The 11,550-nt window shown below is 66.3% G+C and overlaps 1 protein-coding gene across 1 annotated transcript; it reads right to left on the bottom strand.

The window, feature by feature from the left end:
- Window positions 1-773: 773 nt before the first annotated feature.
- Window positions 774-10,690, bottom strand: LOC135879420 (rho-related BTB domain-containing protein 2-like). The gene is made up of 9 exons (XM_065405397.1): window positions 10,499-10,690; window positions 10,198-10,301; window positions 6,712-6,897; window positions 5,437-6,401; window positions 4,755-4,873; window positions 3,644-3,794; window positions 3,025-3,113; window positions 2,466-2,571; window positions 774-943 (listed from the first exon to the last, which is right to left on the bottom strand). The coding sequence occupies exons 1-9, from the start codon at window positions 10,688-10,690 to the stop codon at window positions 774-776; spliced, it is 2,082 nt and encodes a 693-aa protein (XP_065261469.1).
- Between the last annotated feature and the right edge of the window lie 860 nt (window positions 10,691-11,550).

Here is an 11,550-nt window from a genome sequence, read left to right as displayed (position 1 = left end):
AGGGGTAAAGGGAGCAGCTCCTACAACTACCGAAAACACACAAATCTCCTGCCCAAACCCAGCTCCAGCTCCCACATGCACCCCCGCCCCGAACTCAGACCCCCCCCCCGGCTCCACCCCCAGCTCCAGCCCACAAGCACACATCTCTGCCCCCCGCACAGCCACCCCCTCACCACTCTGTTAGCGGCCCAGGGGCAAGGAGAACCCCCTCACCCCCAGCGCCCCCCCCACTGATCCAACCCCCTGCACAGCTCTGCTGCCTTCAGGCCTAGGAGGAGCCGGGAACAGGGAGAAGAGGTGCAGGCCCGACCCTGCAGGGGCCCCTGTCAGCATCCCCACCATCAGGGGAGGAGGGCAAGGACAGCCTCCCCAGCACAGCTGTGCCCCAACCCCCACCCAGGGGTGCCCTCCCCCCCAGAGCACAGCAAAGTCATGCGCTCAGCCCGAATGCAGCCCCCACCCCCCATACTGCTAGAGCAGAGGTATCCCCACAGCTCTGCTGGGCTTAGGGCCCCTGGCCACCCCCCCGCAGGGCAATGGGGACCAAGGCACTGCCCAGCTGCAGCAGTGGCCGAGGGAGCCTGTGAACACGCCAGAGCCCTGGCTCTGGGGGCAGTAAACGGGCCCCAGCCCTAGGGGAGCAGCTGCAGTGCCCCTGGAGGGTGGGAATGCTGGGCACCCAGCTCCCAGCCCTACCCCCGGCCCGGCCCGGCTCGCCTGCACAGGTGTCCCCGCCCGGTGCCCCTCCCAGCTCAGCAAGGCACAGGCAGGGCTCAGGAGACGTGGGGCGAGGGGCGCCAGAAGCACCACTTGCTGCGGGTGTGTTGCTTCCACAGCAGCTGCTCCTCCAGGTCCCGCTCCCTCTTCGAGCGCAGGTACAGATCCTCCTCCTTCAGGTACCAGACGGGCGGCCAGCGGTGCCTCTCGAAGTGCGCCTTGTTCTCTGGGGGGCGGGAGGGCGTCAGCCCCAACCCAAACCCACCCAGCTGGGCAGGGCCCCCCCCCCTCACTGCCGAGCAGCCAGCCCCCACCCACAGGGGGTCCCAAGGCAACTGCAGCCAGCCCCAGCCAGGGAACCCACAGCAACGGGCCATGTGCTGCCTCCCGCCAGGGGAGCTGCTCGCAACCCCTGAGCTCCCGCCCTGGGCCGGGGAAGGCTGCCCCAGGGCCAGCCTGTGGGAAAACAGCACCCTGGGCGGGCAGTCCCCGCTGCCTCCGGGCTTCCCCCGGGGGGGTGGGGGGTGCAGTGACAGGAAAGGAGCCTGGTGACGGAGCCCCAGAGAAGTACAGACAGAGCCTCACTGGAGGTGGGGAGCAGTGACATAGGGCTGCAGAAGGGCAGCTCTCCCCACACCGCAGTGCCGAGCACCTGCAGTCGTCAAGTGCCTCTCCCCAGTGCCAGGGCAGGGGGTTAAAACGCACTGGAGGTAGCTAGGGTGGGTGGTGAGGGTGGAAGGTTCGCTCCCGAAATATCCCCAACCCCTGCACGGACACCTCCCTTTGGGAGGAGCAAGAATGAGGGGGAGCCCCTGACAGCTGGGGAGCCCGGGGAACTGGGGGGTCAAAATGTGGCACAGGGAGCAGGATCATGAAGACTAGACCTCCTTGAGAACCAGGGAGAGTGGGGGGCTGCTTGGAGCTGGGGCTCCGGCTGGTACCCAGAGGCACAGGGAGGGGCCCTCTGGGAGTGGGGGGGGGGGGGATCTCTTTCCCCTGCAGTTTTAGCTCCCTTTCCCTCCCAACCCAGAAGAGGCTGGCACCTTTCAGCTCCTATTGGCCAGCTGAGATGCCACGCTCGTCTTCCATTCGGTGGCATCATAGAATCTCAGGGCTGGAAGGGACCTCAGGAGGTATCTAGTCCAACCCCCTGCTCAAAGCAGGACCAATTCCCAACTAAATCATCCCAGCCAGGGCTTTGTCAAGCCGGGCCTTAAAAACCTCTAAGGAAGGAGATTCCACCACCTCCCTAGGTAACGCATTCCAGTGCTTCACCACCCTCCTAGTGAAATAGTGTTTCCTAATATCCAACCTAAACCTCCTCCACTGCAACTTGAGACCATTACTCCTTGTTCTGTCATCTGCCACCACTGAGAACAGTCTAGATCCATCCTCTTTGGAACCCCCTTTCAGGTAGTTGAAAGCTGCTATCAAATCCCCCCCTCTCCCCCACTCTTCTCTTCTGCAGAGTAAATAAGCCCAGTTCCCTCATGACTTTCATTCAGGCCACCCGGGGAAGGAGGAACAGCCAGGCTGGGAGGGGGTGGGGGGGGGAACCCCCTCCCCTCAGAGTGTGGTGCCAGGCTGGGAAACCAGGGGGGCTCTGCTCAGGAGCAGGGAAGCAGGTACTCCTGCCATGCCAGCCTGCACTCTGCAGGCAGCGAGAGGGAGCCCGAGCCCCTGGGCTCTTCCCCATGGCACCCCCTGGGCTGTCACCCACCCCCAAGGCTGGCCCCCCCAGCCTGTACCTGGCGCCATGTACTTCATCTCCCTGGGGAAGCGGCGGCAGACGCTGTTGTAGTTGGTGCAGATGTAGTGCAGGCACCATGCTGCCAGCTGCTGGGCGTTGTGGAACTGCAAGAGAGCAGCAGGCTGACACCCACGTCCTGCAGGCTCTGGGCTTGGTCCCCAGTGACCCGCGAAGGAGCTCTGGGCACCGAGCCCAGGGCCAGGCTGGTAACACGCCGGGGGCCCCAGGGCAGAGGCCACGGGGCTCCACGTCCCAGCGTGCAGTGTAGCCAGGCAGGGGATGGAGGGCACTGGGCAGCAGTCACAGCTGACCTGGATGGAGCACGGCATGCTGGGAGCTGTAGGCTCCGCCAGCCTCCCCTCGGAGCACAGAGAGGCAGCCCCATGCTCCAGACGCCCCAAAACCGCCAGCTGGCAGAAGCATCTGGCACTGGCCACCATTGGAGACGGGCCACTGGCCAGCTGGACCATGGCTCTGACCCAGGACAGCCGCTCACGTTCTCACTGGCACCACAGCTCAGACACCCCGAGCCCTGTCCCACCCCACCCTCCCCATACCTGAGTCATCTCCAGGTAGATGATCACCTGCTCGTCGATCTCCACCTGCTGCACGTAGGCTCGGAGCAGCTCATCCACCGCGTGCTGCTCTGGGAGGGCAGAGACGAGGGGCGGTGAGCTCAGTGCGGGGGCTGCAGGGGCTGCACGCATGGGGGGGCAGGGCCTCATGCGCTCCCACAATACCAGCTGTTCTGGTGCTTTTGGCAATGGCATGGCCCCGCCCCCCAGGACCCCCTGCACGGGCAGGGCAGGGTGTTCCTCGTTCCGGCGTCCCCGGTCCAATGCCAGACAAAGCCATGTGCGGTTCGGGCTCAGCACCGGGCAGGGACAAGCCTCCCACGAGAACCGTCTGGTTTGTAGCAGGGCCAATGGCCTCGCTGGGCGGGGCGTGGGGGAAGCAGCTGCCCCACGGCTCGGGCTGGGCCTGGCGGACAGAACCCAGGCTCTGCCTGCTCCCGGGGCCCTTACATAACAGCTGCGTGTTAGTGACGCTCCAGGGACACATCAACCCACCGCGCTCGTCAGCCTCGTTATCTTAGCAGCAGCGCTCGGAGGAGCCTGCAGCCCGGCAGCTGGGAGAGGCCAGCCGGGCACCGCGCCGCACCGCACCGAGCCTCACCCGTGAGCGCCTGCAGCCGCGGCAGACACAGGCGGTTGGTGAGGATCAGGAGTTCCATGGCGTCCAGGTCGGGCATGGGGGTGAAGTGGCCGGTGTAGAGGAACTCCAGGACGGCACGCAGGCAGGCGCACTTGGTGCCAGGCAGGGAGACCTGGGGGCGACAAGGGGAACCTAAGGGACTCACCCCCAACAACCCCTCCCCTGAGCAACCTCTCTCCTTCAGGAACGGGCAGATGGGACAGGCGTCCCCCTGCACTCCCACTGCCCCCAGCTAGCCCAGCCCACCCCCGCAGCTCTGCTGATGCTCGCGGCTACTCCCCCATTCGCAGGCCTGTCTGCTGGGAACAAGTCGGTCGTAATCCCCCAAACCCAATGGTAAAACCAGCGGAGCCAGCGAATAATCTACCAGGAAATCACAGCTCGTGGGGCGGCCAAGCCTGGGCCAGGACGGGGGATGGGTTCAGAGCCCAGGGATCACCCCCAAGCATGCCCTGGGCCTCTCCCAAGAGGGGCTAGGAGCTGGCTGGATCAGGAGGGAGCAGTGAGAGGAGGTGGTGGCCGTGTGCAGGGGTCTGACCCTGGCCCCAGCCCTGGCACCCACACCCTGCCACATGATCCGCCCGCCTCCCCGTGACCTTTTTATTTTTGAGATTCCCAATTTATCTCCGACGACATGCTGCAGCCGCCCTGCTCCGTTGGCAGGGGAAGGGAACCTTCAGATCACATGCCCCCTCCCGTCCAGCTGCTATTCACGCTAAGGGACAGCTGCCCAAGGGCTCTGGCCCCCAGGAGGTGTGGGGGGGCACCCTGGGCCAGGTCGGAGGAGGGAGCAGGCAGCAACAGCTTCACCAGCAGGCTGAGTTGGGAGCAGCCCCTCTCCAGAGCTCTGCCCAGCTCTTCCCACTAGTCCCAACCCCCTCACCAGCTGGGGGAGGGAAAACCTCTTCCCTACCCTGCTCCCCCCTTGGATCTTGGGGAGCCCCTCCCCCAGCCCTGCCCTTTGCTCCTACGATCCCCCACTCCCAGGGATCCCTCATCTGCCCCTTACCCTCCCTCCACATTGCCCCAAGCCTACCCAGCGCAGCAGCCCCCCCCCCCCCCCGCCCCTTACCTCCGTGGCGTAGCTCTCCCGGAAGTTGCCGCAGAACATGGCCACCATCCAATCACAGCCTGCAATGAGCAGCGGCTTGTGGGCCGGCACCGACCCATCATCCACCAGGAACACAACATCTAGGAGGGCAGAGCGGACAGGGAGTTAGCATGGCCTGGCCCCAGCCCTGCCCCTCCGTGCTGGGCAAAGGGCGCCTGGGACAGAGGGCACCGCCCTTGCCACATGACTGCAGCCACTCTGGGGAACGACATGCCACTGCTGAGCAGCGCCACACAACCAGGCCATCTGGCACGGGAAGAATGCCACACCCACCAGAAACTGCAGGGGGCAGCAGACCAGAATCACCCAGCTGGGGACCCACCAGGGCCCCAGGGCTCACCCCAGAGGATTGGGCCGGGTACCCCAGGATACTGACATGCACGTGCAGGGGAAGGGCCCAATTCTAAACTGCATCCAGGAGCACTGCACAGGGGCCAGAAGAACTGAGGGGAGAGCGCCCCCTACTGAACCCCCTGCAGCACAGCACCCCGGCAGTGAGCGCCCCCTATTGAGCCCCAACCCCACTTTCTACAGCACCTGGATGCTAGAAGAGGCCCCAGGCCCCACCCATACCCGCAAAGACGCCCTTGCCCAGGCCCCGCCCATACCCGCAAAGACGCCCTTGCCCAGGCCCCGCCCATACCCGCAAAGACGCCCTTGCCCAGGCACTCCTTGATGCGGTTGGCACGGCGCACATGGAAGGCTTTGGTGATCTCTTGGTTCATGAAACTCTCCTTGTTCAGCACGTTGGCCACCATCATGCGCAGGTCGAAGACCTCCAGCAGCTCGGCGATGGTGGCCACCTGCATGAGGTCTGCGCGGCCCTGGTCCAGGTGGCCCGTGTACAGGTACTCCAGCACTGCCTGGAAGGGCCCTGGCTGGACCAGGCAGTCCATGTACACCACCGTCATCTGCTTCTCCCGCTGGGTCACGGGGTCCTGAACCAACTCCAGCTGCATGCTGACAAAGCCCCGTCCCCAGCCCGACAGCTCCTGGCCCCCAGCCCCTGGGAGCTGCTGGCCCTCGCCCTGCACCAGCCGCAGGGGGTCGTCACTCTGCGAAGTCCTGAGAGGGGCCTGGGCCCCATCACCTAGGAGGCCCTTCTCCGTCTCCAGCCTCTTAGTCCTGGCAGCTGGCTCCTTGGCCGCCCGCCGCGCCACGCCACAGGGCTCCCCAGCCTGGCTCGCCGACCCCGCCAAGGTGAAGAGGTCGTAGAACTTGGAGCAGGATGTGGCCAGATAGACGCGATGGGCGAAGACACTGTGCCCCCCCTGCAGCTGGAAGACCACATCAGCACAGAGGGGGGTGCAGAAGAGGGCGGCAGGGCCCTGGCCACCGCTGGTAGGGGGCTCCGGGATGTGGATGACAGGCGGGGGCGGCTTGGGGGGCAGGAAGGGTGCCTGCAGCAAGGGCCTCTGCATCTTCTTCAGGTGGGATTTCCAGAACTGCAGGTGGCGGCGGGAGATGAGGGCGGCGCGGATGGCGTTGTCAAAGACATCCTTGACGCCGAACTGTGCCACCACGCTGGTCTCGTAGTACGGCACCCCCAGCTCCTTGGCCACCTCGTGGCCCCGCTCGGGCGGCAGGATGTCCGTGGGTCTGATGGGCCTGGCAAGGGAGAGGAGCCAGCAGGTCAGCAGGGAGCCCCCGGCTAGAAGACAGTGCCAGGCCTGGAGGGAGCCACTCTGCCCACCGAGGCTGGGCACACACCAAGGAGTGGGCAGAAAGTGCTGGCGAGAGCCCCGAATGAGACAGGGAGATGCCAATGATCTGCTGGGCAAGGCATGGGTCTCAGACACCCTGCTCCCACTCAGAGCCTACAGGTAGGCAGTGCCCTCCTCCCCGCCCGCAGCCCCAGGGGCAGGCATCTGGCATTCAGTCCTTGGGGCCCCAGGTGGGGGGGGGCGCGCACCCTTACTTGGCCAGCGGGCGCCGGGCACGGTTGACTGCCTCCAGGTCAGCATAGCGCAGGTCCAGCTGGCACCCTACCAGCACGATGGGTGTCCGTGGGCAGAAGTGCTTGATCTCCGGGTACCACATGGTCTTCACATGGCGCAGGGAGTTGGGGTTCGCCAGGGAGAAGCAGAGAACCACCACATCTGACCTGCAGGCAGGAGGGGGAGAGAGGGGGGGAGCACCAGACCTGTTGGTCCCACCCAAGGAGGCTGCTGCCTTTGGGCACAGAGCAGCACAGCAAGCCCCCAGCTCAGACTGACCCCCACCCCCCAGCCTACATCACCCTCTGCACTGCCCCCAAGGGATCTAGCAGCCAGGCTCCCCCAGCAGAGCTGCCCAGGTGCTAACAGAGCCCTAGCGCTCAGGGGTCCCCCGTGCCCACCTGCCCCCAGCCAAGGAGAGGGCAGATCCTTGGGGGACAGACTCAAGGGCCCAATCCTGCCCCATCAGACTTCTGGAGCCCCCAATGCTATAGCAGGAGCACTTCACGAGGCCCCCAATCTCCTGGCGGCTGGGCACCACGGGCACGTCTGCCGAGAAGCCATGGGATGGGGGCATCTGGCTCCTGTAACCCGAATCTCTAGGCACAAAGGTTACTGCAGCAGCCCAGCGTGGGGCACTCAGACGGCAGCTACTTCAGGAGCGCTGGGGGCCCCCTCACTAGCAGCACACGTGAAAGCCAACAGAGCCCATGCAAACCCTGAAGCGGAGCCCAGCCCTCCCCAAGCCAGGGGGACAGCCGCTGGGAATGGGGGGAGGATCCGAGAAGCCTGTGCGAGCCAGGAGCGCAGTCGCTGGCCGAGCCGGGGCAAAGAACCCGTCTGGGGACACAGCTCAGCAGGAGATGGCAGCTCACACTGCCAGCCCCTGAGCAGCAGTGGGAGGGGAGGGGATTCCCCATCATTAGCACTGGGGCAGGCAGCTGCCTCTGGCTGGGTTCCAGCAGCCACCTGTGAATGGGCCTCTCCCCAAGGGGGTGCTTGGTCCCCGAACCAGCCCAGAGCACGTGGCCCAGGCTCCAGGAGGCCTGCCGCACACGCTGCCCGCCCCAGGCTGTGCATGGGGAGGGATGCTCAGCACCAGGGCCAAGCCCTGCTGGCAGACACCCCCGGAGCCGAGTGCCACAGGGCAGGAGGGGTGAAGGCACATGGGCAGCAGTTCCACAACACAGGCACCACTACAGCCGCCTTCCGAGCGAGGGGATGGGGCCTGGGGCCATCCCTAGACTGCCCCCCAGCCCATGCGAGTGGCTAAGCAGAGCCAGGCCAGGCCAGCACCTGGGAGGGGGGAAAACCCAGCTGTGGCAGGTGGGGGGTTCATGGGGCACTCACCCCTCTGAAGTGCAAGGGGCACTGTGCGGCTGGAGATGCCGTCCCGTGCAGAGGTCGTAAGGTGCCCAGTACTCCGCATTCATGGCTCTGGGGGTTGCACTCCCCCGAGGCATAGGGAAGAGCAGGCACCAGCTCGCTCAGGATCACAGCGAGTCAAAACTCAGACGAGAACCCAGGAGTCCAGGGTCCCAGCCCCTCTGCTCTGCTCACTGCTAGGCATTTACTCCCCTGAACTTCCCCTGCCGCTTCAGCTAGCTGGGAGAGTCTCCTCCCTGCGCAGCTGTTAGACAGCTGCCACGCTCCACGCCAGAGGTGGCTGCATTTCAGTGCTAGGCAACACTTCCTGTGAAGTGCTTGGACGGGAATGGGAGGGGTCTGTTCCTGCGGGACCACCTTTCATGCCCACGAGCGGACACCACATACAGGTATATTGCCATGCTCCCCAGCCAGCAACAGCCCTGCTCCGAAGCATCACTGGGATTCGGCTGGGGGTGCCCTGGCTGTGGGCAGAGACAGGCTCCCACCTGGGCGGGGTAGGTGGCATACCTGGAATGCAATGCAGGACGCCTGTGGGAGCCCTGCTGCCCAAGGGCCCGTGTCATGAGGCAGGGAGCAGCCTGAGCCACTCCTGGGCCCTGTTTGTTTTAGTGGTGCCTCCCTGAGACGTGACCGGGACGCACCCTTGGACTGAGGCCCACATCACAGACCAAGTGGCTCCCGCCTGCCTGCCGCCACAGGAACCCGGCCAAGGCAGGAGCAGTGCCCGGCAGGGAGGGGGCAGACCCCACCCCTGCCCCACGACACAGCGAGGGGCCAAGCCAGCGAGCTGGCTGCAGAGTTGCCACCCAGCCTGGACAGGCCCGTGCCGAGCCTCCGCGGGGCGAAGCACACACCGGAAACCCTGCAATGAGCGACAGGGCCTGCGCCGTGGTGGGGCCCAGCCCCGGCCCCTCGCCACCAGAGGGGAGAGCGCTCCAAGCAGCTATAGGAACGCAGGGGGACCTGGGGGGAGTGAAGGGACCAGGCCTGTCTGGCTCAGCCCAGGAGGGTGTGGAACCAGGCTAGAGCGAGCCAGGAATCATCCCCAGAGAGGGGCCGGGGGGCCCGTCGGTGCCTGGCAGGGCGGCAGAACCGGCCAGGGAATCGCCTCATCCCCTGTGCATTTCAAACTAGCCAGGACAGCTCTAGCCAGCCTCCCTTGGGACCCGGCGGGCCCTGGGGCGGGAGTAGGGGGGCTCGGCCCCAAGGGGACTAGAATGGGACTGCTGGCCCCTTGGGGCAGGGCCTGTCCGTTGTGCTCGTACAGCACCCAGCACAACGGCCCCGACTCAGACACCTAGGCACAAGGGAGGCAGGGATCAGCATGGTGGGTGAGCTGGCAGCCCCCCACTTCCAGCAGCCAGGCCCCCCACCGCACGCATTGGGCTCACGCGCACGTGCGCGTAAAGCCACACGCTGGAGAGCCCCATGCAGCCTACAGGGACTCGGGGACGTGGGCCAGGTGTGTTCCCAAAAGGGGCTTGTCCGGCCAGATGTCCCCAGGAGACCCCCTTGCCCCAGCCGCCCCCCGCCGCTGTTACCCGAGACTGCCACCTCCCCGGGGGTGCTGAAACCAGACACCCCTCACCCCCCCACTGGGGGGCCAGTCCCCTCCCCCGATGGTTTCAGCTGTCTAAGCAGCTTCCGAAGGGAGGGGAGCCCCCCGCCAAAGAGAGAAGGGGGAGGGGAGGGGAGGAGAGGAGAGAAGAATCACATGCCCAGCTCCAGGCAGAGTTGAGCAGCAGGTCAGCACCCCCCCCCCCCTTCCCCCGCAGCTGGGGTATGGGAGCCTCAGGCACTGAGCTTGTTAGCAGTGGGGGAGTCACTCCCCCTTCCAGCAACGCTCTCCCCACCAGGGCGCAGAGGGGTGGAAGCCTCAGGGCCCCTCCACCTTCCAGGACCAGGGGAGATGTGGGAGGCCGAACAGAACTGGGGTGAGGCCGGGGGCGCAGGCAGCATGGCCCTGTGCTGGAGGCCGGTGGGGACGCTGCAGCACCACACACAGTGCCCCCAGGAGCCAGGCTGAGGGAGGACAGCCAGGAGCAGGGACCCCCCCCACACAGCCGCCTGGCTCTCACCTGCCGTAGGCAAAGCGCCTGTCCTTGTGGTGGTCCCCGAAGGTGTCCCAGAGCCGCAGAGAGATGCTGACTTCGTCCACCACGTCCCGGGAGCGCTCCAGCACCTGCCCAGGGAAAGCACAGTGGGACAGCTCAGGTCGGTCCCCCTCCCCCAGCCAGCTTCCCCCTCTACCACAGCCCACCTCAGGTCCCCCCCAGGCTCACACCTCACGGGGGCCCTGTGCTACCCACGGTGCCACCCAGGGGCCATCGGCGAGGGGGTCTCGCCCATGGCACGGGCCCATCCCTGCTCTGCTCTCACCTCCTGGCACACGCGGTACTGGTCGATGGCCCAGACGGTCGGCACGTGGGTGGCCAGCAGCTGGTATTGGGTGAGGGTGGCATTGCAGGCCCTGGCACAGATGAGGCGTGTCTTGCCCACGGCGTTATCCCCGACAACCACACACTTAATGGTCTCAACATTGGGTCTCTCATAGTCCAGATCAATATCCATCAGGGCACAGCTGGGCGGGAACAGCGGGCAAGGGAGTCATTGCACAGGATATGGGGCACCAGGAGGGGCATGGCCCCGGCTGGGGGGAGACACGAGCCCCCAGCCAAGACCCTGCTCCCAGGTCAGCGCCCCAGCTGGGGGCTGCCACCAACAGAGTTGGCAGCTGCTGGAAAGGAGCTCGCAGCCCCAGAGCTCCCCGGGGAGCTCGCTGGGACCCAGGCGCTCAGGGCACCACCCTCATCGGGGATGGGCCGGACAGCCCCCACTCGGCAGGGTGACCCGACACCCCGGTATTAGGGGCTTTGTCCGAGAAAGGGAACTATACACCCCCCCAGAGAAAGAGTGCCCCGGTTTGTCACAATTGCTCGCTGGTCCCCCAAAGCAGCAGGCAAGGAGCCAGCCAGAGCTCCCGGGGGGCATGGCCAGGGGGAAAGGGGGCGGGCTCCGGGGAGTCCATGCCCGGGGCTCCCGGACCGGGAGTAGGGGGCTAAGGGGGAGCGCACAGCCCGGGGGGAGGCTGCTCCGGGGGGGGGGCGCGGCGCAGCACAGGGGGAGGGGACAGGGGTCCATGCCCGGAGCTCCTGGGGAGGGGACGGGCTCGGGGGTCCATGCCCGGGGGGAGGGGACCGGGCTCAGAGGGGTCCATGCTCGGCGGGAGGGGACCGGGGGGAGGGGGCTAAGAGGGGGCACAGAACGGGGGGAGAGGACCGGGGGGGCGCGGCAGGCTCCGGGGGTCCATGCCCAGGGGGGGTCCATGCCCAGGGGGGGTCCATGCCCGGGGCTCCCGGACCGGGGGGAGGGAACCGGGCTCGGGGGGGTCCATGCTCGGCGGGAGGGGACCGGGGGGAGGGGGCTAAGAG

Source organism: Emys orbicularis, chromosome 5 (assembly GCF_028017835.1).
Source record: "Emys orbicularis isolate rEmyOrb1 chromosome 5, rEmyOrb1.hap1, whole genome shotgun sequence".
Lineage (NCBI taxonomy): Eukaryota > Metazoa > Chordata > Testudines > Emydidae > Emys > Emys orbicularis.
Note: the sequence above shows the minus strand (reverse complement) of the source record. Positions and strands in the feature narration are given on the sequence as shown.

Coding starts and splice junctions, on each gene's coding strand:
- LOC135879420 (XM_065405397.1), bottom strand. CDS start 10,690: ATGGATATTGATCTGGACTATGAGAGACCCAATGTTGAGACCATTAAG. Junction 6,402..6,711: donor GCCCGGCGCCCGCTGGCCAA/GTAAGGGTGCGC, acceptor CTCCCTTGCCAG/GCCCATCAGACCCACGGACA. Junction 2,572..3,024: donor TCTACCTGGAGATGACTCAG/GTATGGGGAGGG, acceptor GCTCTCTTGCAG/TTCCACAACGCCCAGCAGCT.